We start from the raw sequence: 26,728 nt of genomic DNA, 5'->3' as shown, positions 1-26,728 counted from the left end.
ACAAATGACCCATATCAGAGTTTAGTTGTTTGTCACAAATTCAAATCAATAAAAACTGGGAGTTTTAAATCCCGGGTTGTCTCTCAAATAAATTGCAATGAGGTGTGCATATCAATGGTTATGAGAAAAATGAGTTTTAAAAGCAATTGACAAGAAATTAAATGGCAAGAAAGTGAAGAGCAAACAAAGAAATTCAACTACTAAAAGAGCATCTTGGCAAGAATTGAGAGTCAAGGTTTTTTATCCTAATTATTGACCACAAACATGATAATTAAGAAGAGTTAATCCCACTTCGTCATCCCCAAACATCGGGAGAAAATCAAATAGGTATAATTGATCTTAATCCACAAGTCTTAGCTAACTCACTAATTAAACTTAGTGAAAGACTAGCGTCAGTAGAAACAAAACCCACTAACAACATCAATGACCCAATATCACCTAAGTCCTCAATTCTAAGCCAAGAATGAAAAATTCTACTCTAAAACTAAGGGAGGTATTTTAGCAAATACTTGGAAGACATAAAAGTAAAACATGGTAAATTGCAAAAATTAATACAAATCTATAACTAACTAAAGCAAGAAAGCAATACTAACAACTTAAGTAAATATCAATAAACATAAAAACATCAAATTGTATTAAAAGAAAATTGGAATTCAACAAGTGTTCATAAACCAAAATTAACAAAATTAGAAAAACTAACAAGTAAAACTAGACAAATTAAGATTCTAGAACATGAAAATGTAAAGTAAACTACACTAAAACAAGAATTAAAACCTAAATCTAAGAAGAAACTAAACTAAAAATCCTAAATTCTAATAGAAGTTGGAGCTTCTCTCTCTAGAATTCTACCTAAAATATGATGCTAAAAAACTTCCTATTCTACTTCCTACACTACTTGATTGATCTCCTTGCACTTTTGCCTCCATATGCATAAGAAACAAGTTGGATTGGACCAAAATTGGGCCTGAAATCGCAAGTCACATACCATTTTATGCGAGGACGAGATTGGGGTCATGCATACGTATCTACTATGCGTACACGCGAATTGTGAATGATGCGTATGCATGACCCATGTGTACGAACAACTATGAAAATCTCCAATCTTCATTTTTTCATGAATTTTCTACTTTTGCATGTTTTTTTCTCCATTTCTTCGAGCCATTCTTGCCTTGTAAACCTTCAATCACTCAAACAAATATATCAAGATATCGAACAATGAATTAAATTTAGCAATTTTCAAACACAAAAAGTATATTTTTGCCATTAAGTATAATTAGGAGAAATTCACAAAACTATGCATTTTTAATGAATAAGTGCAAGATAAGTTAATAAAATCCACTTTTTTCAAATAAAAAATTACCATAAAATAGGAGTTTATCATACCTGAATGTGAAACTCAATACCTCTGATGGTGATTTACTTGAAGATTCAGGGTAGTATCGAAAGTTGATTGGTAGATTACTCTACCTTACAATCTCTAAACCTGATATATGCTTTGCTGTAAACAAATTGAGCTGGTATATGTCAACACCTAGGACCACTCATTTGGATATTGTCCATCATGTCTTGAGGTATTTGAAAGGTGCACTTAAACAAGGCTTATTGTTTTCTGCTTCGTCTTCCCTATCCTTGAAGGCAACATGGTGATGCTGATTGGGGAAGCTATGCAGAAACGCAGCGTTCCACCATAGGTTACTGCAGTTTTTCTTGGAGATTCCTTGATTTCTTGAAAGTCGGAGAAGTAAGATATAGTGTCCAGATCCACGGCTGAGGATGAATACTGAGTTCTCGCCAATGTCATTGCTGAAGTAGTTTGGATTATGAGGTTGCCCAATGATTTTGAGGTACTAGTAGATCCTCCCTTCATTTTTTGTGACAACACATTCATTCACATTGCTGAAAATCCTACTTTCCGCGACCGCATAAAGCATATCAAAACGGATTGCCAATTTTCTCGTTAAAGGGTGCAAGATGGGAACGGTGAAATTGGTGCATGTGAAATCAACACATCTAACTCGTTTATGTCTTAACTAAGCCGATAGAACCTACCTAGTTTAAGAATTTGATAAACAAGTTGGGAATCATTAACATTTTTTCTCCAACTTTAAGAGTATTGATCTGACAGATTAGTTGCTTAGTTCATATTTATGCAATGCGGTTGGTTAGTATGTACATTCAGCCAGTGACCACCGTTGAGTCAGCAATTGGACACATTCAGTATGTACATGTATATGTTTCTATCCAAGTTGGAAATGAGGATGCAGAAATCATTTCCCTTCAAACCAATTCAGGTGCTAAGAACTTTTGTCAAGGGAAAATAAAGAGCACAACCAACAATATTTTATAGGAAGCTCAACCTCAATAATTTACTGACCTAAAACTTTGTACAAAGATGCTGGAGTTGATCTCCAGAATCAAAGCCCACCTCCAAAACTTTTTAATTGAGGGGTAACAAACAAACTCAAACTCAAGTGAGGAATTTTAAGGGATGTTCAATTTTAGTACCTTTTCTTTTTGGGCTCACAAATAAAAAAATGAACAGTTCACATTCAAATTAATCAAAACAATATATTTGTCCAAGTATCATCCAAATTGATCACAATTTTCTATTATGAACCAAAGTGGATGAGGATTTCAGCTCTAGATTAGTCCAATTTGCAGATCTCTGAACAAACCTCGTGGGAACTCGGTCACTATCTTCGCCACCGGATGCCTCGTAGCCATCACTAGTTGACCTTGAGAATGGGATTTCCTTCAGATTAGCAGCAGCTATCCAGCTTGCCTCTTCAGCTCTAGATGCAGACACGCGAAAGGGGTGAATATCAGGTGAGTCTAAACTGCTTTCAGGAGAAGAAGCAACAACCCCAGCTGAACTCGACACTGCATAACTTGCTTGAAACATGCTCCAGGCTTCAAACTGAGGTGCCAGACTAGATGTTCCACTGAAGCCATTATCAATGCTGTTGGCAGGGATTTTCGGTAGGCCTTCCAAAGGCAAGTCAGCCGGAAGGCGGAGCCGTTTACCTGGCCGCCTTCTATTGTTCTCAATCCTGGGGACCATTCGTCGCCCACTGCGGTCTGATGCTAGCCTGAATGCTTCATTATGTCTTGCCACTGCCTGTAGAATTTTCGATTTCTTTCTTGCTTCTGCTGCAGCCTTAGTTACCTCCTCTCTATTTAATCGTGCTAATGTCCACGGACTAATCTTGACTGCTCCAGGATTCTTCTTCTTAACCGGCTCTTCTCTGATTGTCTTCTTTCCAAGTGAACTTACAGAAGCTGTTTCTGGGGGCACTACATCAAACTGCATAACGCACACTATCACATGCCATAATATATTTTGAGAAGTCCATAAATAATACTATTCCCAATACATAATATTGATCAAAATTAAATATCAAAGGAATCTCGCTTTTAACTATACAGATCTTGATCATGAACAACCGAAAATTGACATAGTATTGTTACATGTTCTTTAATGTTGACCTACCGTTAAATTTGACTCGAATAATTAATGGGAAAGCTTTTACATTAGTGATTTTTGGTAGGTCGATTTTATTTACGTACTGAAATCGCACGTTATATTAACTATTAAATATGCTAATTGTTCGTGTCAAATTTAACTATGGGACAACATTGAATCCATTTAAAATTTTTTGGGACCGAACTAGGACGTTTAAAACGTTAGGGACCAAATCAGGATTTTGCCCAAACGTTGGGAATGGAAATAATACTTTACTCTTAAGAAAATGATGAAGAAATATTGAAGTTACAAAAATAAATCGTATTTTACAAAATTACCTTTAGTCAACTTTCCCACTTATTCTCTCCCTTGCAATACACTACTCCTCACTCTCCCCTTCAACTTTCTACATAGAGACACACTTGTGGAAAAATGTTTTTGACAATGGACCATAATTTGAAAATAGAGTAACATATAAAGCAGAACTAAAGGGATATAGTGGGGAAAAAAGGTTACCTGATCTTCAAGGAACATCTGTGGGGGTGTGCACCATGCACCTCGATGGAAAGTAGTAAAGGAGCTGGCACTGCTCAGTCCAGTAAGCGAGCTAACAGGTGACATTTGGGGACTACGCTGTTCCCCAACTCCTTGCTGCTCGTGCTCATGCTCCCTCAAAGCTATGATGTAATCGTATGTGCTAATTCCCTGAGTTGTATCACAATAATCATAAAATTCAGAAAACATAAAAGTTGTTAAGCCACTGTGTAGAATCTTCTAGGCAGTGCTAATTGGCAATCCCTGTGCAGCAATAAAATCTACACGTTCTGCTAGTGCTGGTTCTATCAATCTCCCTTGAATTCTTAGTAATTATAGAGTTGATACCCCTATATTTCCTATCTAGATCTCTCTTTCTTGTATCTTCATTTCAATTTATTTTCCCTTATAATGCAAGCTACCCATTATAAGAATGATGATAAGTTTTGGGCAGAAATAATTCATGATCGGTATGAAATTCTCTCTTAGTAAATGGCCTAGAGTTTGATCCTTCTTTCATCACTCTTGTAAATAAAAGTTGATTCCAACAGAGTGAAAAATAGACATGTATTTTTCAAGCTTCAAGCCTCTAATGGGACGCATAGCATGTGAAGGCATCTTACCTCCCCTATCAGCTTAAATTAAATAGATGGTTCACACAAAATGTAAATGAATTCTCACGTGGCAAACGAATGTCAGGCTTACCTTTTTTATGAGAAGAATATGAAAAAAGAAAAGTTGAGCAAGAGGTAAGGTAGCAGTCATGGCCAACATCGTGCAAACAGCCTGTGAAAAGTGGAAGTTCATTTGCTCCATAAATTCATTAATATAAAGAGACAAAGAAAGGAAGAATTCAAATAACTTATAAGACTTGATTGGTTTCTGTTTTCATTTTTCGGCGGATCTTGTTTTAGGATTCTGAGAAGGAAACAGTAAAAATACTGAATATTTTCCTTTACCAAATCCCAAAATGAAATCAGAGACCAATCAAGCCGTTATTCAGCATTCAAAAGATGCATAAACCAGTATAAAACTGGTTGAAGCAGAATGCTTACCACCACAATAACAAAGGGAACAAGAGAGAAACTGCTTCCCAACTTCAAAGATATATCAACTGAAAATTTCTTCTTCTCAACAAAAGAGCAGATAAGCACAAGTATCCCAGTCAACCACTGAAGAATAAGCTGCAATCTCAACCCCAAGGTAGCACAAACCATGTATATACCTGTCAATAGTTAATCAAAATGAAAATAACTAGGAACTAAAAATGCTAGGTTTCAGTTTCTCTTCAAGTTCTGGCATGCTGTTTCCTACAATTACTAAGTGACTCAGGACATTTCAACTTTTGACATAGGGAGAACAATGATGTGAAAAGGAAACTGGCAAAACCAAATATATAGCTCAATTGGCAAATTTCTTGGTTTCCAAGAAATACAAAGTGCTTTGTTAGACTCATCTGGTGGTGACGCTTACTAACATTACATCTCCTGTTTGAGCTTCAATAACAAGGGACTAAAGTGCTTTGTTAGAATCATATTTGAATGCAGTTGGATTAGTAAGTAGTTGTGGAGCTTATATGATGATAATGCAAGGTTTAAACATGCAAATGATAGCAGGGGACTGAACGATATTTCATACCAAGAGGAGAGCAGCAACCATAAGGGTGAAGAATTTTCTGTAGTTCCTTTTCCCAATGCAGTTGTTAAGCCACTGCAAAATCCAAAAACAAGGGATTTTCAGAAATATGTCAGCTGATGTGCAAAGAAAAGAGAAATCAGATTACCGTACTCTGCAATGATGATCGAAGCGATCGACACATTTGTCACAAACTCTGCAATGCTTGCTGTACTTGAAGACCTGCACAACATTATTCGCGAATTATCAATAATCTTCGAGGAACAAGGCTTTTATTAAAATGCTTGTACAAACCTCAACTTCACATAAACTGCAATAGAATATTCCATCTTCACTTGCTTGTTGATCAGAAGAGCAACCACAGACATAAGCACAAGGAGAGTAAAGCAACAGGATACAGGACGAGGAAGGTGATGATGCATCCTTCTGTTCCGAAATAACTATTGAAGCATTTGCGTCGTGCATTGACGTAGTCGATTCCCCTCCTATTTTAAGATACCTTTTTGACCTGAATACCCCTGGATCTGCTGGATCAGCTGCTGTGCACCAAGTGTACAGTCCAAAGACACAAGTAATCTGGCAAGATATGATATTTTACTGAAAAATGTTAGTGCCCTTCATGCATTTTAAACAAGACAATAAAAGTCATGTTTCTAGGAGAATTCGATAAACCAAGAAGCTCTACAAATATATATATATATATTAATTATGGAATCAATTTCCCCAAACATCTTAATAACTAATAAGCTCTATAAGTTTGCCATGTTCATGGAACTCCAATACAAGCTGCCCTCTGATATTAGAAAGCCAATGCCGAACGGCCCCAAGAGAGCACCCTATACATTATCTACAACCACCTCCAAGCAAAAGCATTTGCAAGATGCAGCTGTCAATGCTAAGTTTCAGAAGAAATAGCACTATTGATAATTTAAACCATTTCAGTCTTTCTGATTCCCATGTCTTCTAAAATATTGAAAAAGAATACTACAATAACAAAGCCTTATCCCACTAGATGGGATCAAACAACACCATTGAGCCCTAAAGAAAGTCCAACAAAATCCTAAAGAATTAGTAATAACTTGTGTAACAACTAAGATATCGAGTTTTCGCTATCATCCATAGTTGCTCAAGTTGCAGACATCAAGCAGTCAACCAAGTTTTGAGTTGTTGTCCAGATTTAGAATCTAAATAGTTGTAGATTTGACCAGAATGATGACGCTATAGGAAATTTAACATCACCTTCTTTAAATTGCAGTTTCAAGGTAGCTTCCACTAAGGCACATCACTTCAACAAAGGACATCAATATCCCACCAAAATGGGTGGGGTTGCTAGCATTATCAATATTCGAAAAAGAAGAATATGATAAGCACAATTCAGACAATGTTTAATTTGATCTTGAAGTTTCCTTACATATATATCTACTATGCTAGGTTTGCCAACATATACACCAACATAGTCCTTACAAAAACACAGTACAAGATTCACAAGCAACTAGTCAGATCAACTCAAATTATAGATAATAAAAGAAAGTTATAGTAATAAATAACAAATTAATAATGGGGTGAGGATAATTGATTTCTGTGGGGGAACCAAAAAAGGCCGTCCATTAAGAATAGAGACAGGAGACAGGTCCATGGCAGCATCATGATGAAAATAGTCAGATTGTAGACAATATCAGAGATACATTAATCAGCAACAGTAATCACAGATCTCATCACTTCCACGGAGTTAAAGTTGAAAAGATTTGAAATTTACCAGTGGCGTGTAGAGTCCCATAATAATATACTGATACATCTTCTTCCCAACAAAAGGTGCAAAGAACACATAGAATGCAAACCCCAGAGCCAAAAACACAGCAACAGCCACCACCTTCACATTTAGAAACACACCATGAATTGATTCTTCAAAAGAAAGACTGAAAATCAAAACTTTAGGATTACCTGGAGGGGATGATAAGGTAGCTGCCATCCATGCTTCCTCATCTTTTCTTCTTTAAAGGAAATGAAGAATGTAGAAATGTAGAGCACAAAATGCAGAAAACAAAAAGAAGAACTATAGAGCACTGTTATCATTCGCTTCGCCTTAAGTTTGTTTTCAAGTAGCCAAGCAGTGAAAAGTTACTGATTTACTCCGGAACCAACAAAAGAACTTTAACTTGTTGGAGTGGCATGTTGGTAGGAACCAAAGGTAAATGCTGGCAGAAAAAGATGTAACAGGGAGAGAGAGAGGTCTTGTTATTGAGAAGAGTATACAGTGAAGCAAGGTTTGTTTGGTTCACTTAAAGACAAGCAAATCTTAACACCATTCATGGAAGAGAAAGGCTAAGGTTAAAGGGAGGGCGGAAATGAGTAGAGTTGAGTCGAGTTAGACCAAATTTAAGTTTGGTTTATGATTCGGTTTATTGATAATTGAATCTATTTCGCAAGTTTAAGTTTGACTTAATGATAGCTCACAAGTTGGTTCAAATAATCTATAATTCTATCAATAAAATTCTACATCTAAGTAAAATATTTAACTAAGTCTAACTAAATTATTATAACAACTTTTCAAATTACGTACTTCCTCCTCCTTTTCCTCCTTTTTATCTTCTAAATTCGCGCACGTAAATTTTTTTTCTTCTTCTCCAATATTGCGTCTTCTTTTATTTTTTTTCTTCTTTCATTATCTTTCTTTTCTTCTTTCATTATCGTCATCACCAACAACACTAACATTTTACAAACATCTTTATTTGTTCCGATTTTCTCTGATACCATCATTAAATAATTTTGTTTCATTTCTTAATTTATTTCGATTCATTTGTGTTAATTAAGGTTTACTTGATACTGCTGATAAGTATTGACCAAATTTTTTATTCCTTAAGTAATTTAAATTCATTTCATAGTTTAATTGAGGTTCATTTGGATCCAAAACTAAATTCTATGTGTTTTTGTTAATGATTGAATCTTTTTTACTATTTATTCAAATTTGAACTAATTTCGGTTTATTTGTACGCTAATTGAGGTTCTCTTGATGCTAATGGTAAGTATTAACCAAATTTTTTATTTCTTAAGTAATTTCAGTTTTTTTTCTTAATTTAATTGAGGTTCATTTGGATCCAGAAATGAATTTGATGTGTTTTTTGTTGATGATTGAGTTGTTTTTACTGTTTGTTCAAATCCGAACTAATTGAATGGAATATAGTGGAATCTAATGCAATTGAATAAAGTGATAATGAATAATTTTATTCTTCTTTACTAAAAAATTTGGTCATTAGTTATCAGTAGCATCAAATGAACCTCAATTAATACAAACACATCGAATTCATTTCTGGATCCAAATGAACCTCAAATAAACTAAGAAATGAACCGAAATTACTTAAAGAATAAAAAATTTGGTCAATACTTATCAGCAGTATCAAGTGAATTTCAATTAACACACAAATGAACCGAAATTAGTTCAATTTTGAACAAGCAATCAAAAGACTAAATCATCAACAAAAACATATACAATTTATTTCTAGATTCAAATGAACATCAATTAAACTAAGAAATAAACTGAAATTACTTAAAGAATAAAAAATTTGGTCAATACTTATCAGTAGCATCAAGTGAACATTAATTAATTCACAAATGAACCTTGTATCTCTTCCAGACTTCATATAGAGACTCTCCATCCTTCTGAGTGAAGGTTTGAATGTCATGTCTTAACTTTGCTAACTTCTGTGGTGGAAAAAATTTAGTTAAGAACTTATTGACCAAATCCTCTCACGTTGAAATACTTTTCAGTGGTTGAGTTTGAAGCCACTTCTTGGCTTTGTCCCTCATGGAAAATGGAAATAGCCTTAGTTTGTAAACGTTGGGAGAGACTTCGTTGCTCTTGACAATGTCACATATCAATAGAAAACTAGTTATGTGCCATTTTTGAATTGATTTTGTTGCACCAATTAAATAAGCGCGGACTTCAATTCAAAGTTGTTTGCTTCAACAATAGGCTTCATTATGCTACTTCCACAACTTCCGAAAGTGGGTGTGGTGTAGTCACCCAAAGTCCTTCTAGGATTGTTTGCTTCTGCTGCCATGGCTTTCACTTCTTCCACAACCCTCTAGTTTCTATTTTTCTTTCTCAACTGTCAGAGAGTTAGCTCTATTTTAGGATCGAACTAAAGAGGCTTCTTGTCTTTATTCCTCTGCATATAACACACAAACAACAAGAAAATTTAGAATTTTCAAGGTTAGAGTGAAAGGAATTTCAAGTGAGGTAAAAACAAAAAGAAAAAGGTCTAATTTAGAGAATCAATCAACTGGTTTATTATCAATCTCTATTAATCCCCAACAACAGTGCTAAAAATTTGATGGATGATTTTTAAAATACGACAAGTGCACCGAATCGTATCAAGTAATACCATGGTGAATGGGTTATCGTTTTTAGAGGATTAATGAATTGAGAAAGCGATGGTTAATTATTTTTTTAATTAGACAAATTGAAAGTTTGGTTTAAGAGGTATTCAGTATCTGAACAGAGAATTTAAAAGAAAGCAAGCAATAATGATCAAAGAGAGTACTATGATTAAAAATGTTAAGGCTTTAGAGATGTTTAGACTTTAGAAAAAATGCTTCTTATTATCTACTTTGATTATGCAAAGATGTATCCATGATAAACTATAATTAACCAAATTCCAATTCCTTAATAATTCAATTTCTTTTAACTTAATAAACTGTCAATTTTTTGATCAATTAATTATGATAAGAGATTAAGCACAATCTCTTATTCAAGTGACACAATTCTTAAATATTAATCCTAGTTGATTTTATGTCACTTATCAAAACTAATTTTAGAAACTTAAAGAATTATGAGAAGTTTCAACTCAATTCCAATAACCAACTTTTGCTAGATGATAACATAATTCAATCAGATTAGAATTATTTTTCAATAATTTTAAACCATTGTAATGAAGAACAAAAATTTGCTTTTTGAGAAAAACATCAATGCATTAATCAAAAGTAAAAAAGTAATAACATTTGTCCATCATAATCAACAGACCTCCTAACCTTAACAGAGGAGATTAGTGACTCACAGTATAGAACAAAAATAAGGATTTCAAATAATGCAGATAAGTTAAGCTGTCCTCTGAAAAATTCTTTGGACTTATTTATATTCTAATTTAAACCTACTTTCAAATTTAAAATAAAATCAAAATAAAATATTTCATAAATAATCTTAATTAAAGATGATTTTCTCTACATTCTTGAAATTTAAAGTTTGGTGTATTTTCTCATTAAAATTATGGGCTTGCAATTTAATCTTGGACTTGAGTGAATTGGTGTGACACTTGGTGAAGGAGAAGTGGCATGCTAAGACTCTTTTTAGATCACTGGAAGTTGGCCCAGAACAAGATTGCATGGACATGTGGAAGGTGTGGCATGCCAAGCTCCTTGGTGTTCCCTGAGAGTGCTCCTTTGCTTGGTGTGTAGAGAGCATTTCACGGTGTGGCACGTCTTTGAAAGTTGCACCATCTTGGTCACTTGGAGTTTGGCCCGGCATATACACCCCAATGGTCGAGCGTGGCAAGCCAATGCATAGTGACTTGGGCATGTCTGGGCATGGAATGCCTTCGATGGGTGCTTGAATTTGGCCTCTCTGGAACTTGGTTGTCTATGGGAGTGCTTCCTTGCTTGGGCGTGTAGATGGCATGGCACGCCATTGCATCGGGGTCTTGGTATGTGTAGGTGGCGTGTGAGAAAGTGACATGCCATGCCTTTGCTTACCCCCTTTCTGTTTTTGCCTATTTTCTGTTTTTACTTCTCTGAGTTTGCTTCCTTTTTAAGTTGGCTTCCTCTCTAAGTTTTCAATAATCTTCTACAAAACATAAAAAGCAAAGCACTCAAAGTATCTTGACTAAAATGCAATAACTAAGGAAACTACTAAAAATTGCTTATACATCATGCGATTTAGATTGGATATTTTTTTTTTCTAGACAGTTCAATCTAATCAAATCCAATTTTAAGGGATTTGAATTAAATTGATTTGCGATTTTATAAATTAAAAAAAATAAAATATACATAATAAGTCTCAAAATCAAATCTTAAATAACTAAAAAAGTATAACAAGTATCAATGGTATATTGAAAAACTAACAATATAACATAATAATAGAAATAAAATTATAGATTGATTAAAATAAATAAATAAATAAATAATTTTTTAAATTCACAAAATATTCATTAAATAATAATACATGAATAGAATAAAAAACATATAACAAATTGAATATATTATAGATAAAGTTTTAAATATAATTATAAAAAATAATATTATATCATATCATGCGATTTGAATTGGATTAGACCGGTTTTGAGAAGTAGATCTAAAATTCAATTTAATTCATATGATTTGCCAAAAATATAATTCAATCAAATTTAAATTAGTGTCGTTTTAATCGATTTTTGATTTAGATTAGATTGAACGAGTTGAAACTATATTACGGTGGTTATGGTGTTTTAAAAGTATTGCTAAAATTAAAGTAAGATTTTTTATTATTTAGCAATGCTTTTTAAAAGGTGTTGCCAAAAAAGTGTTACCAAAATGTAAAAAAAAAATGTGTGACTTTAATTTTAATAATATTTCATAGTCACCGCAGCTACCATAAGTGTATATATATATATATATATATATATATATATATATATATATATATATATATATATATATATATATATATATATATATAAAAGGGCATGACGTAAATTTTTTTTTTTTTGCAAAAATTTTGCGGGTTTCCATGGAGTAGGTATATCAATCCACGCCCCCGTTCCCATTTATTTGCAGGAACGAGCCCCGTGAAGATTTTGCAGGCCTTTACTAGTCTTCCGTCAAATAATCTCTATGAATACCGTAGATTTGGATTTTTTTTGTCATTTTTATCTCTACTTTATCATATCCATAAAAAATAAAGAAAATTATATGGTACAGATCTAAATCTGTACAGATTTAAAGATTTAAAGACGTGGCAAAATCTAAATCACACATCCTAAAGCTACACTTTTCACTCAAAACTGTAACTCTTCACAAAGAAAAGCGTCACCTAATGGAAAAAAGTAAATTAGAAGATTTAAGAGAAGAAATAATTAAGTTATCAAAATTAATAGATAAAAAATTAATGATTTTAACTAATATTAATTGTAATGACACCGAATTCTTAAAATCAATACAAAATGATTTTTCTCAAAATCTTTATTTTACTATAAGTTTTATTGAAGGACTTCAAAAACCTGAAAAAACTTATTTTTCACACGGAATTTCTAAAAAATGTTACCATGGAAATGATTCCCCACATCTTTATCATACCTTTAACCCACAATTAAATTCTATAGTAGATATGCTTGAAGAAATATTAGTATCCATAAAATTTCAAAATATAATCAACATAACAGACTTAAAAGTAAAACCACCATTGAAATTATGAATATTGAAGAAAAATTAGAAGAAGTTACAATGCTTTTTAAACAATTAAAAATGGCTCAAGAAAATAATATTATGGAACATGGTTTTCAAATAGAAGAAGAATTAGTAAATTCTGAAAACATAGAAAATGAAGAACACATTCTAGATTATTCAAGTGACGAAGAACCAGCAATTCCAATACAAGTAAAAAATGAAGTTGGAACATCTAAGGATAATCAATCTCAATTTAAATGGGAAACAGGTTTTGATAATTATGCCTTTAAAAAAGATTTTATAAATAAAGATTCAAAATATACAAAAATACCATCAAAATACATCCCTAAAATCCAGGAAATGGAAGGAGATAGAATGCTCGATTTAGACTGTAAAAAGAATGAAAAAGAAATTTTTGAAAACTGGTTGAATTCCTTCTTATTAGAAGCCTTTACTAATCCAAAACTTAATGAATTGTCTGGAACAGACATTTGGAATTACATAGGGTTTCATACTAAAGGAACTATAAGAGATTATATGACATCAATAAAAAACCAAATAATAGAAGAATTAAAAACAAAAACATCAGCTTATGATAAGATATTATATATAATGATGATTCTATATAAAGAATTTTTTGGAAAAAATATTATAGATCATAGACAAGAAGTCTATAATAAAGAATATCAAGAAGCAAAAAATCATTTAGCTAATATTCAGATATATGATTTATGTAATGTGGAGTCTTATATATGTGAATATAGAATACATTATTACAAATTAAAAGAAGAAGATAAAAATCATTATCTTAGTATGTATATAACAAAACTTCCATATCCTGCTAATGAATTTATAATGGAAAGATTTATAAGAGAAATAAATAGAGGAACAATTGAAAATAATTTTGGTGGAGCGACCTCTGCAATAAGAGAGGAAATAAAAGAACGTTGTATGCAAGAAGCAACTCAAAAAAGATTTGCAAATATAATTAAAATTTGCTGTCAAGATAATGAGGAGATACCTCAAAAATATGGTTTTAATAAAAATTTTCAAAGAAAAAGAAAATATCAATTTAGAAAAAGAAAATACTATCCAAACTGGAGAAAAAAGAGATATTTTAGAAAGGAAAATAACAATAAAAATAAAAGACAAAGAAATAACTATTGCCCAAATAAAAAAGAAAATTGTAAATGTTGGTATTGCCAAGAAGAAGGACATTATGCAAATGAATGCCCGAAAAAGAAAGATAAAAAGGATCTTACTAAACAAATAGAAATTGCTAAGTCTTGTTTCATGGAACCATTAGAAGAATCTGATGACAACTTAGACTATATTTTTGAATATGTCTCGGAAACAGACTCAGAAACTGAGTAATAATGCTACATTTATTACTATAAAAATAACAGAAAAGTTTATAAATGCTTTCATAGATTCTGGAGCAACACAATGCTTTGCTAGTTCAAATATAAAACTTGATTGGAAAAAATTAAAGAAACCGTTAAGAGTTAGAATAGCTGACAAATCAATACATAAAATTGACCAAAAAGCAGAGATGGTTGAAATTTTTATTCAAAATTATAGGTTCATTGTTCCATCAATATATATGTTAGATTTTGGAATGGATTTTATCATAGGAAATAACTTTTTAAAGCTATATCATCCATTCATTCAAGAATTAACATATATAGTTTTAAAAGCTCCACACGATTCTTCAATAAATCAAAAATCAAAACGAATAAAAATACCGACTACTACTATAGATAAGATCTTAAAATTTAAAATATTCTCTATATTAGAGACATGTTATTTAAATCTATACTTTCAGATAAATATCCCAAAAAATAATCTTGAAATAAAGATAGAAGAACTTTTGGATGAAATTTGTGCTGAAAATCCTTTAGATATTAAAAATACAAATAACGAATTAGTAAGTATTAAATTAAAAGATCCTACAAAAGAGATAAATGTTCCAAATAAAATTCTTTATTCCGCAAAAGATAGAGAAGAATTTTCATTAGAATGTAGAGATCTTTTGGAAAAAGGAATTATAAGATTAAGTATGTAAAACCCGGTTAATTAACGGCTAATTAACCCATAAATGAGAATTTATTCTAGAAAGCCCAAAATGTGATTTTTGTGGCTAAATATGATAGAGGAGATTGAGATGAGAATTTCGGTACCAATTTTATAGAATTCGGACCAAGATTGGACCGAACGGGCCAAACCGGGCCAATTGGACCCAAAGTGGGCCCTTGGCCCAACATAACTTAACCAAAACCCTAGTTTTCAGCACTCTCTCTCCTCATTTGTTACACACACAAGCTGAAATTAGAGAGAAAGGGAAGAAGAACACTCTCTCAAGTTCTCTCCCTTGGTTGATCTTCAAACCACCATAACTTTTGATCTAGAGCTCCGATTGCCGCTCCGTTTGCGGCCACGCATTCACCGCGGAGAGCTCTACAAAACCCATACAATAAATCTTGAGGTAAGCCACAAGTTTCTGTTCGAAATCCCAGCCCTTATTTTCGAGTTTCATGGGTGAAATGTTGAGATTTTTGGTTCTTTGATGTTATAGGACCCAACTCTCTTGAAGGAGACGGTTAATCTTGTCTCCTTGGACCTTGGGTGTGGTAAGATTATCAACCCTAGTGTAATTTTGTTGTTCTATGATGTTTGGGTATTGAGATGTTGTATATGGGTATGATGATTGTGGCTTAGGTTGTGTATATGTGAATATTGGAGCTTGATTGGTGATTTTGAAAAGCTTGGAAAGGGTTTGGTGGTGAAAAATCTGTTCTTGGAGGTGTTGAGGCCTTGAGAGCTTGTGGATAAGTGATTTGGAAGTGCTCCGGTGGAGCTTGGGAAAATCGGCTAAGGTATGGTTTCGGTTTCCCGTATCTAATATGTAATGTGGTAGGAAATACTTAGGCTAGAGGCCCTAAGATAGGTATTGAATGGTTGATGTTGTTGAATGATTGAGATATATGATGTGGTCATATATGTGATGATGATTAATGATGCCTTGATGGTATGATGTATGAGAAATATGCATGTTGTGATATATGCTTGATGATTAGTTATGGTTGAATTGTGGGTTGAACCATGTTTATGGTGAGTATGATATTGATTGTGTACAATGATGATTTAGTGGAATTGGTGTTGTTGATAATTGGCATGAGAAAGAGTATATGATATGTCAATATGTTTGAGTTTGAGCCACTTGGGTGAAGTGGGTTAAAATGATGAGATAGTGATTCTGTAATTTGTGGTAAAGTCTCAAGGTGTGAGTTGAGGAGGCTTGATGTTGAATTTGATATATTTTGATTGATTTCAAAGAAAAGGGATGAAAATGGCATATTTTGATTGATTTTGAAAAGAGTTGGAAATGGCTTGAAAATGGCACTTCGTGGTTTTTATGAAAAACATAGTTTTTTGGGCATACTTTAATGGGACATAACTTGGACTACGGATCTCTGTTTTGTGCCAAATCTGTTTAGAAATGAAATTGGATCCGGGATGTCCATGCCGTTCGAAGAACGGGTGAAAAACGATTTAAAATGAGAAAGTTATGTCCGTTGGAAGATTGGGGTTTAAATTGGTGAATTCTGCAGCTTTTAACTTAGAAAATTTTTAGCAGAATGACCCCTTGCGCGTGGGCGCACTTGGCGCGTGCGCGCCGTTCTTCCCGAAAATGCCATCCACGCGTGCGCGTGATGTGCGCGGGCGCGCCGATTGTGCTGCATCCAATGCCCAGCCATTTTCCAGAGAGTTATGCCAAAACTGTGCCAGTGTTGTGCCTGGGGCACGAGAACACCCACGCGTACGCGCCGATTGGCAAATTTTTAATCCACGCGTTAGCGTGCATGACGCTTGCGCGTCGATGAGTTTTTGAGGCCATCCACGCGTGCGCGTAGAGTGCGCGTACGCGTGGACCTGTTTTCATCCTAAAGTTGATTTTTGAGTTTTAAAAGCCAAATTTCATACTTCTAAGCCTCCGATCTCACCACTTATATCTTAAATCATTATGATATGCCTAGCTATGAGAGAAGGAGCTAGTGGATGTGGTAACTTGCGAGTGAAGCAAGGGAAAATGAATAATCAATGAGGATCATTGATGATTATGTGAGATGTAGAGGATGGTGGTGAAAGTGCTTGTTATGCCATTGGCCGAAGGGCCGTAATTGTTTATGAATTGGCTGGTTCTGGATTGAACCGTGAGCCGAGACAGCTGTGTATGCTATGAATATTGGCTGGTTATGGATTTAACCGTGAGCCGGATGGCTGATATGGATGTTGATCCATGGATGAGAATTCATGCATGTTTATGCTGAATTATTGATAATTGTGATTTGCACTTCCATTATCTGAGATACGAGTTTCCCCGGGTAGTAGCAGTGGCTAGCCACCACGTGCTCCAGGTTGAGACTTGATACTCTGTTGACCCTATGTCATAAGTGTGGCTAGGCACTGTGAAAGACCCGGATGAGCTCGCCCCCGTAAAAATTCACCAGTAAGGGTGATGGATATAGATCATGATTATGATCAAGTTTATAACGAGTATAACTCGAGTTGGGGATGCGTGACAGAGGGACAGTCCAATGGTTAGCTACCAGGACTTGTCGGGTTGGCTCTATAACCGACAAGATGATATCATCAGCCACTAGGGACAGGCATTCATCATATGCATACTATATGAATTGTTTGAGATTGCCTATTTGACTGCACATTACTTGCTAATTGTCTAAATGCTTTACTTGTTCCTATTTGTGTATTCCTTGTTTGATATAACTGTGATTGCTACACTATACTTCTGCTGGTGGTTGGGAGGTTTGAAGGAATTGGAAAGTGAAGTATTAGTTAGACTGAAGAATCTTTAGTCAGATTTCCTTTATGGTTTAGCTTGTTTATAAGCTTTGATATTATCTGGAGGAAGTTCTAGGATTGCCTTTGGCTTTCCTCCATTATTATGTATTATATATGTGGAAGCTGTTACCATGCTGGGGACCTCTGGTTCTCACCCATGCGGATTTTGTGGTTTTCAGATGCAGGGCGTGAGGTTTCCCGCTGAGGCATGCTAGAGACTTCTAGATTTGCGAAGATCCTTTGTTCTCGGGGCTATGTTTTGGTTTATATGTTTTGTTTAGATACTTTTATCTCCACTAAATAATACAAACTGTGATGACTCCTCTTATGGGAGATTTTGGAGAATAGGTCTTATGTATTTGTGTCCCTTTGGGTTTCCTTTGGGGTTGTCCTTATTTTATCATATGTATATATTGCTATGCTCGGACCGGTTATCTTCGCAGCCGGATCTTGAGTCTTGATATCCCTGTTTTTGACACTCCTTTGTATATATATAATCTCGCATTGGTTTATCCTTATTCGTTACGCTGTCGATCGGAGTGTTGCGCTTTAGAGTTGCGATGGTTTTTGTTTACCCCTTTTTCTACAAAGGCTCCTAGTTATAATCAATCATTCCTACTACTATATGTACTAAATTTTTATTTTAGAGGTCGTAATACCTTGTCATCTCTGAATTATGACTTAAGCATAAGACTCTGTATGGTAGGGTGTTACAAAGTAAAAGTCCTCATGCGGCTCCAGCCTTTTATGTCGAAAACAATAATGAAATTAAAAGGGAAAAACGAAGAATGGTTATTAACTATAAGAAGATGAATGAAGCAACTATTGGTGATGCTCACAAACTTCCAAGAAAAGATTCTATTTTAGAAAAAATCAAAGGAGCAACTTGGTTTTCATCTCTTGATGCAAAATCAGGGTATTGGCAACTTTGTTTAGACGAAGAAACAAAGAAATTAACTGCTTTTACTTTCCCAACAAAAGAATCAACAAGTGTGTTGCTCTATGAATGGAATGTATTACCATTCGGATTAAAACAAGCCCCAGCTATTTATCAAAGATTTATGGAAGAAAATCTAAAAGAGTTAAATGAATTTGTTTTAGTGTACATTGATGATATACTAATTTTTACAAAACAGGATAAAGAAGATCATCTTCAAAAATTATTAATAGTTTTAGAAAGATGTAAAGAAAAAGGATTAGTTCTTAGCAAAAAGAAAGCAAGAATAGCAAAACAAGAAATAGAGTTTCTTGGGTTAATTCTATCCACTCAAGGAAAGCTAAAACTACAGCCGAATGTCCTAGAAAAGGTAAATTTATTTCCTAATAAAATAGAAGATAGAAAACAATTACAAAGATTTTTAGGGTGTATAAATTATATTTCTGATCAAGGATTTTTAAAGAACATAACAGAATACACTAAAAACTTATTTCCAAAAATAAGTACTAAAAAGAATGGAAATGGGATAAAAAAGACAGTATGCAAATTCAAAGGATTAAAGAATTATGTGAAAAACTTCCAGAACTTTATATTCCAGAAGAAAATGACTACTTAATAGTAGAAACAGATGCTTCAGACATAACTTGGTCAGGATGTCTAAAAGCTAAGAAAGCTATAAAAAGTTTGGAACAAGAAAAAGAATCACTAGATTCTAAATATTCCTCAAAGGAATTACTTTGCAGGTATATTTCAGGAACTTTTACTCCAACAGAACAGAGATATAGCACTCATGAAAAGGAAACTCTAGCAGCCATTAAATCTCTTAAGAAATGGAAAATTGATTTACTACCCAGAGAATTTACATTAAGGACAGATTCAAGTTACCTAACAGGTTTCATACGATATAATTTAAAAGTTGATTATAATCATGGACGATTGGTAAGATGACAATTATTTTTGTTACAATATCCAATAAAAAATGAATATATTAAGGGTGACAAAAATGTTATTGCAGATACATTAACAAGAGAATGGAGTTCGTCTACAACGCATTAGATCAAGAAATTCAGAAATACGAACAAGAACTCGAAAAATGCAAGCATTGTCAGCAAATAAGGACACAGATCCAATCCCTCAAGAAGGCCATCGAAGCAATGAAATCAACACAACATCCAAAACCATCAGAGTTCAGCCAGCTAATCATGGTGGACAAATCAGGTGAAGAAAAAATTCCAGAAAATAAAACAATTGCTGAAATTATCAAAAAATCCACCCAAGATAAAAATATTATGTAATTTATAATGGCCCCATGAAAGGAGTATATGATGCCTGGGAAAAAGCAGCACCATTTACACATCAATCAAGGATAATTCATAAAGGAGGGTTTTTAACACTGGAAGAAGCAAAGGAATCTTTCAGGGAATATGAAGCTCTTCATCCAGAGCAAACCCTAAAAAGAGCAGATAAAGCTCCAATTCAAACCCAGAGAACAGGAATAATAAGAAACATTCCTACAAGGGCTGAAATCAAGGAAAAGAAAAGGGTCTGTAGATCAAATCTCAGAGAAACCCTTAACATAGTCCTAAATTGGACTGAAGAAAAAAGGGCAATCTTGGGATATTATCCTATTGCCAAAGAACAGTTAACAAAGCTGGTTATATTTCCAGAAGCTTCCCCATCTGACACCTATCAGTTTTTCCAGTATGGATTAATTGATACAATTTTAATTTTTAATGATTTGAAAATTATTAGTGAGTTTCCTGCAGGATTCGTTGATGCAGTAAAAAGATTTAAAAATATGATTGACAACGTAAATCCAAGGGATATATCCCTAAAATTTATGAACAGTCAACCTATTTTTAATGAAGAAGAAGAATGCTTGGTTCCAGCACACCAAGTAATATTCATGTCCGTCTTCCCAGGAAATTTTCAACCAATTGATCAAGTTCAAGATTTAACAATCTACAGTCATGAAGGAAGACTAGCCAGCACACTAGCAAGGGTCTTCGAAAGAACTCAAAAGATAACAAGGGAATCTCACACAAGAATCAATTATAAAAGCAGAAATACTTTGCTTGTGTCCAGTAAAAGGAATGAAATTGAAGAGAGAGAGATGAGACTCTTAGTGGAATTTGAATCAGCATTCTACAACTTATCTGGACTCTTAGAAAAGCTCCCTGAAGGGATAAAGAGGAATCTCTGCTATTTGATAAAAAACAGAGAAGACCACAAGTGCCAGCTATGTGTCTCAGAGTTATCTGAAGAAAGCAATAATGAAACGGAATCAACTCACATGATAAAGGAAGAAGACAACGCATCTGAAGGTCACATGATGAAAGAGGAGGACAGCACATCTGAAGCATCTCTCAACATTATTGCATAGTGACGTAAGCGCTTAGGTCATAGAGCACCAAAAATGTAGCTGGTGCAAGATAATAAACAACGACGTAAGCAATGACGTCATAAGAAGGGTAAGGATGGGAATTGTCCATCAGACCCAACCATTATAAATAGGTTGCTTAAGCAATTGTAGAAGGCATCAAACAATAGAAAGCAGGAGACTAAGAGTACTCATATGCTAGGAGAGCAAGGAGGAAGCGGTCGAGGCGATTCTATAGTTTGAAGAAGAATTCCCTTAGGAAAAACCAATTCTAAACTCCCCTCTGGGGTTAGTATCTACAATCTCCCCTCTGGAGATAAAAACATCTTATGTAAAATATTCTAAATAAAGGAAGTTTTTCTCCAGAAAGGTACGCCTTTATCTTAATCTCATAGTCATGAATTATTTAGAAAGTTTAGAATTAACGGAAGAATCTGATTATTATAGATTATCTGCCTTATTAGATAATGAAAAACAGGCTGTTCTAAAAACAGAATTAAATCTCAAATCAAATGAAAATTTTAATAAACAAAATCTTTTAAAAGAAGTTTTTAATAGAAAAAATATAATATACTATGGAAAAATTCAACTTGAAGCCCCTATAAAGATAAAATCTGCTAATGGAGAACTTGAAATAGCTTTGATAAATGATGAAGAATTGAGTAAACAGATTGAGAAAATTAAGGATCAACAAAAAAGATCTAAAATTGGATGGATTCATATTAGTACTATACAAGTCTTAATCAAATCTACATATATGAAAGGAATTAATTCACCAATAAGCTTAGCAATCTGTGACAAAAGAATTACGGATGACCCAATAGATCAAATAATTGGAATTGTTCATGGAAACTTGGCAAACGTAAATGTTAAATTCAATGCCCATCTTGGATATGCTATACCTTTATCAACTGAAAATCTTGGAAGATCTATAAGTTTGGCTTATAAATTTCACAGAAAGAATCTAATGGAACAAGACGATGAACCATTTTCAATTACATATGCAATAAATTATGCTTTAACAAATAGCCATCATAGTATAATATTTAAAAACAGAGAAAGAATTTATGTCGATGAATTATTTCAGAAAATTGTAAAAACAGAAATACCAAAATATAAAGCTATTGAAAACCCAGTTCTCTTACTAAAAGAACCATCAGGAAAATTAGTTTCATCAAATTTTCAAATAAGAGAATCCAAAATTAATAGCCCTTTAAGTTTATCTAAGTTAAAGATTAAAGAAGAAAATTCTGAAATAAAAGAATTAACAAAAAAGGTTGAAAAATTAAATGAAACCCTAAACACTAAGTTATGACAATAAATAAAGAGAAAATATATGTAACCTATCAAGACAAGAAACAAGAGCTCTTTGAAAGAGAAAATCGGTTGAATTATTTACAATTTTCTAAAATAAATCAAAGAGCATTTGAAGCTCTAAAAATAATCTATAACAAATTGAGAGGAGAAGTTAAAGAGTTAGAAAAATTAATAGAATCTTTAGAAAATAGTGATGAATCGATGATAGAATTTGCAGAAATTCTAAGATAAATAATGAAGTATACAAAGATTGAAAGACCAGAAAACAAAATAAAAAGAAAAAGGGCAAAAAAATTAAAAAGTAAAATAAAGGAGTATAAAAGGGAATTGAATAATCTTCAGTTCGAAATTAATGACCTTATAATAAAAAGGATAGAAATAAGAACAAATATAAACAAGTTGGAGCTAACTTTAAAAAATTTATAAATGCCTGGAACACCATATTATGACTTAAAAGAATTAAAGCTGTTGAAAGAAAAAATGGAGAATGAAGTTGAAAAATTAAAAAGACATTTAGAAACAACAGAAAGTGTAGAAATAAAAGAAGTTTTGGAGGATTTGAAAAATTATATTAAAGAAAAAGACAAACAGATAAAAGATTTTATATACAATAATCAATGCAAAAAAGAATATTATAAACTAAAACAAGATTGAAAAAACTATAAAAATGAAATCAGAATTAGTAATAGTAGAAATACTCAATACTTTTGATTATGAAATTACAAATTATAAAGTACCACCAACCAAATCTATACAAATTATAAACTTATTCGAAGCAAAATATGAAGAGTTAATTTTAAAAATTGGTAAAAATTGGTATCAGAGCCAAGTTAACGATTAAGGGTAACACTTTTTCTTTAAGCAACACTTTTAGTGATACACTTTTAAATCAATAAAAAACAAAAATCTGTAAATCTGTACCAAAACACATCTGTACACTAGATGGACCCAAAAAATAAATTTATTTTCACACAACATTTAGTTCTTCCATGTTTCATAATATCAAATATAAGTTAACCACCAATTTAGTACTCGAAAGATTTAGGCGCTAACAAAAAGATTCTTGAAAAATAATGTTATCGACAAAAGAGCTCCTAAATAATTTTAAAATATGACAAAAATAACTAATAAATATTATATATATTTTTTGTAAGTGACAAAATAATTTTTATATATTTAGCAAACGACTTATTCATTTGATCTAATTTTTTGTGACAATATTTGAATAAATATTTAGAAAGTGCACAAAAATATTCAAAGCATAATTTCATCTCTAGATTTTTCTTTTTATTTTTCAAAAGTATGTAGTCATTAATAATTTTTTTTTTAAAAAGAATTGCTTGACATAAAATTACCAAAATTTAAGGATAAAAAGATTTTGGTTGAGAGCGATAGAAGGTAAAGATTTGTGACAAGAAACATAGACACTCTAACAGGAAAGTCCATGGAGGTGGTGGACACCATGACAAGGAGGAAAATTAACATTATGTGCCTACAAAAAACAAAATGGGTTGGTGCGAAGGCTAGGGAGTTGGATACTTCTGGTTTCAAACTCTGGTATACAGAAAAGGTGAAAAATAGGAATGGGGTTGGAATAATTGTGGATAAGCAGTGGAAGAAGGACGTGGTGGATGTCAAGAGGGTGGGAGATCTGATCATCTCTATCAAACTTGTGGTGGAGAGAGGTGCTTTCCATGTGATTAGCGCCTTTGCACCGCAAGTGTGTTCGAACGAACAACACAAGTTAAGGTTTTGGGAGGATCTAGAGAGTTTGGTTCAAGACATACCTTTAGGAGATAAGATTTTCTTATGAGGAGATTTAAATGGCCATGTTGGGAGAGAAGTAACTGGATATGGGAGTATTCACGGAGGCCATGGTTTCGGGGTGATCAATGCCGATGGTAAAACTATTTTGGACTTTTCCTCAATCTTTGATCTTCTCATCGTAAATACATGTTTTAAAAAGAGAGACGAACATCTTATAACCTATAAGAGTGGTATGACAAGCTCTCAAATCGACTTCTTCTTGTTGAGGAGAGTCGACCGGAAATTTTGTATTAATTGTAAAATTATCCCGGGAGAGAGTTTGACAACACAACGTAGGGTGCTCGTCATGGATTTTTGCGTTGAGCAAACGTTGAGGAAAAGACATCATACGAAGAACCCAAGGACGAGGTGGTGGCGGATGAAAGGTCAGGAACAAATAAGCTTCCTAAGACGGGTAGGAGAAGAGGCAAAGTGGGATGAGAATGGAAGCGCAGAAGAGATGTGGAGGGAGATGGTAGAAGTTATTAGAAGAACAGTAAAAGAAAGCTTTGGTGAATCTAAAGGAATAGGACCAAGAGACAAGGAGTCCTGGTGGTGGAATGCGAGTGTACAAGAAAAGATAAAGATAAAAAGGGAGTGTTTTAAAGAGTGGTCTTTATGCCGCAATGCAGATAATTGGGAATAATATAAGGCGACTAAGAAAGAGACAAAAGTGGCTGTAAGTGAAGCAAGAACAAGAGCATATGAGGGTCTTTAGCAGTATTTGGGCACGAAAGAAGGAGAAAAATGAATATATAGAATCGCAAAGAGCTGTAAAAGAAGAACGAGAGATTTGGATCAGGTTAAGTGCATAAAGGATAAGGATGGAGAGGTGTTGGCTCAAGAAGAGAAGATTAATGAAAGGTGGAAGAGTTACTTCTACGAGTTATTTAATGAGGGACAGAAGACTCTACCTAGCCTTGGTCGGTTATGCACAAGGGAAAAAGATCAAAATTTTGACTACTATCGAAGGATTTGAGACTTCGAGGTAAAAGAGGCTCTAGAGCATCTGAAAATGGCAGGGCAGTAGGACTTGATAATATCCCGATTGAGGTTTGGAAGGGTCTTGGAGAAAAAGGCATCAACTGGTTAACAAATGTTTTTAATGAGATTTAAGGTCAAAGAAGATACCTGATGAGTGGAGAAAGAGCACCTTGGTACCTATCTACAAGAATAAGGGGGATATACAAAATTACGGAAACTATAGATGGATCAAGCTTATGAGTCATACCATGAAGTTATGGGAAAGGGTGATAGAACGGAGGTTGAGAAAAGAGACACAAGTAACAGAGAACCAATTTGGATTTATGCCAGACAGATCTACCACTGAAGCGATATACCTATTAAGAAGGATGATAGAGAGGTATCGTATTAATAAAAGGGATCTATATATGGTATTTATTGATTTGGAAAAAGCGTATGATAGGGTACCAAGGGAGGTCTTGTGGAAGGTTTTAGAAAAGAGGAGAGTAAGGATCATATATATTCGTGCAATTAAAGACATGTATGATGGGGCCACAACTAGTGTGAAGACTCAAGGTAGTGTGACAAAGGAATTTCTTATTGGTATTGGATTACACCAGGGATCATCCTTAAGTCCATACATTTACACATTAGTCTTGGAAGTACTCATAGAGCACATCCAAGAGCCTGTGCCATGGTGCATACCTTTTGCCAATGATACTGTCCTTATGGGAGAATCAAGAGAAGACCTAAATAAGAAGTTGGAGTTATGGAGAGAAGCTCTAGAAGTGTATGGTCTGCGCATAAGCCGTAGCAAGACGAAATATAAGGAATGTAAGTTCAGTCTGAGAAGAGAAAACCCTAATATAGAGGTGAAGACTGGAGAAAACATCCTACGAAAAGTTAAAAGTTTTAAGTATCTTGGGTGCATCATACAGGATAATGGAGAGATTGAATAGGATGTAAATCATAGGATCCAAGCAGGTTGGTCAAAATGGCGGAGTGCATCTGGTTTTATATGCGACAAAAAAGTGCCTTTAAAACTTAAAGGTAAATTCTATCGCACCGCTATAAGACCGGCTATGCTTTATGATACGGAGTGTTGGGCGGCTAAAGGGGAGCACGAACATAAGCTGAGTGTGGTAGAGATGAAGATGTTGAGATGGATGAGTGGTCATACGCGATTGGATAAAATAAGGAACGAAGATATATGGGAGAGATTTGGAGTAGCACCCATTGTGGAAAAGATGGTTGAATCGTGTCTTAGGTGGTTTGGACATGTGAGAAGAAGACCGATAGAACATCCAGTCAGGAGGGTGGATGAGATGGAAGATGGACAAGGGAAGAAAGGCAGAGAAAGACCTAAGAAGACCATCCATGAGGTGGTCAAACGAGATCTACATGTAAACGGTCTATT

The 26,728-nt window shown here is 33.8% G+C and overlaps 1 protein-coding gene across 1 annotated transcript; it reads right to left on the bottom strand.

Annotated features, from left to right (window-relative positions):
- Nucleotides 1-2,322: 2,322 nt before the first annotated feature.
- On the bottom strand, nt 2,323-7,940 carry LOC112715075 (probable protein S-acyltransferase 22). The gene is made up of 9 exons (XM_025766821.3): nt 7,574-7,940; nt 7,389-7,502; nt 5,927-6,208; nt 5,786-5,854; nt 5,636-5,707; nt 5,053-5,181; nt 4,703-4,783; nt 3,980-4,168; nt 2,323-3,304 (listed from the first exon to the last, which is right to left on the bottom strand). The coding sequence occupies exons 1-9, from the start codon at nt 7,703-7,705 to the stop codon at nt 2,597-2,599; spliced, it is 1,776 nt and encodes a 591-aa protein (XP_025622606.1). The 5' UTR covers nt 7,706-7,940; the 3' UTR covers nt 2,323-2,596.
- Nucleotides 7,941-26,728: the final 18,788 nt, after the last annotated feature.

This window comes from Arachis hypogaea, chromosome 10 (genome assembly GCF_003086295.3).
Source record: "Arachis hypogaea cultivar Tifrunner chromosome 10, arahy.Tifrunner.gnm2.J5K5, whole genome shotgun sequence".
Taxonomy (NCBI): domain Eukaryota; kingdom Viridiplantae; phylum Streptophyta; class Magnoliopsida; order Fabales; family Fabaceae; genus Arachis; species Arachis hypogaea.
This window is presented reverse-complemented; position numbering and strand designations above follow the sequence as displayed.

Bases quoted from the DNA above. Each gene is read 5' to 3' on its own strand.
- LOC112715075 (XM_025766821.3), bottom strand. From the start codon at position 7,705: ATGATAACAGTGCTCTATAGTTCTTCTTTTTGTTTTCTGCATTTTGTG. The intron at 7,503-7,573 runs GTAATCCTAAAG...CTAAATGTGAAG, and splicing joins TACCTTATCATCCCCTCCAG to GTGGTGGCTGTTGCTGTGTT. The intron at 4,784-5,052 runs GTAAGCATTCTG...CACTTTTCACAG, and splicing joins TTCCCTTTGTTATTGTGGTG to GCTGTTTGCACGATGTTGGC.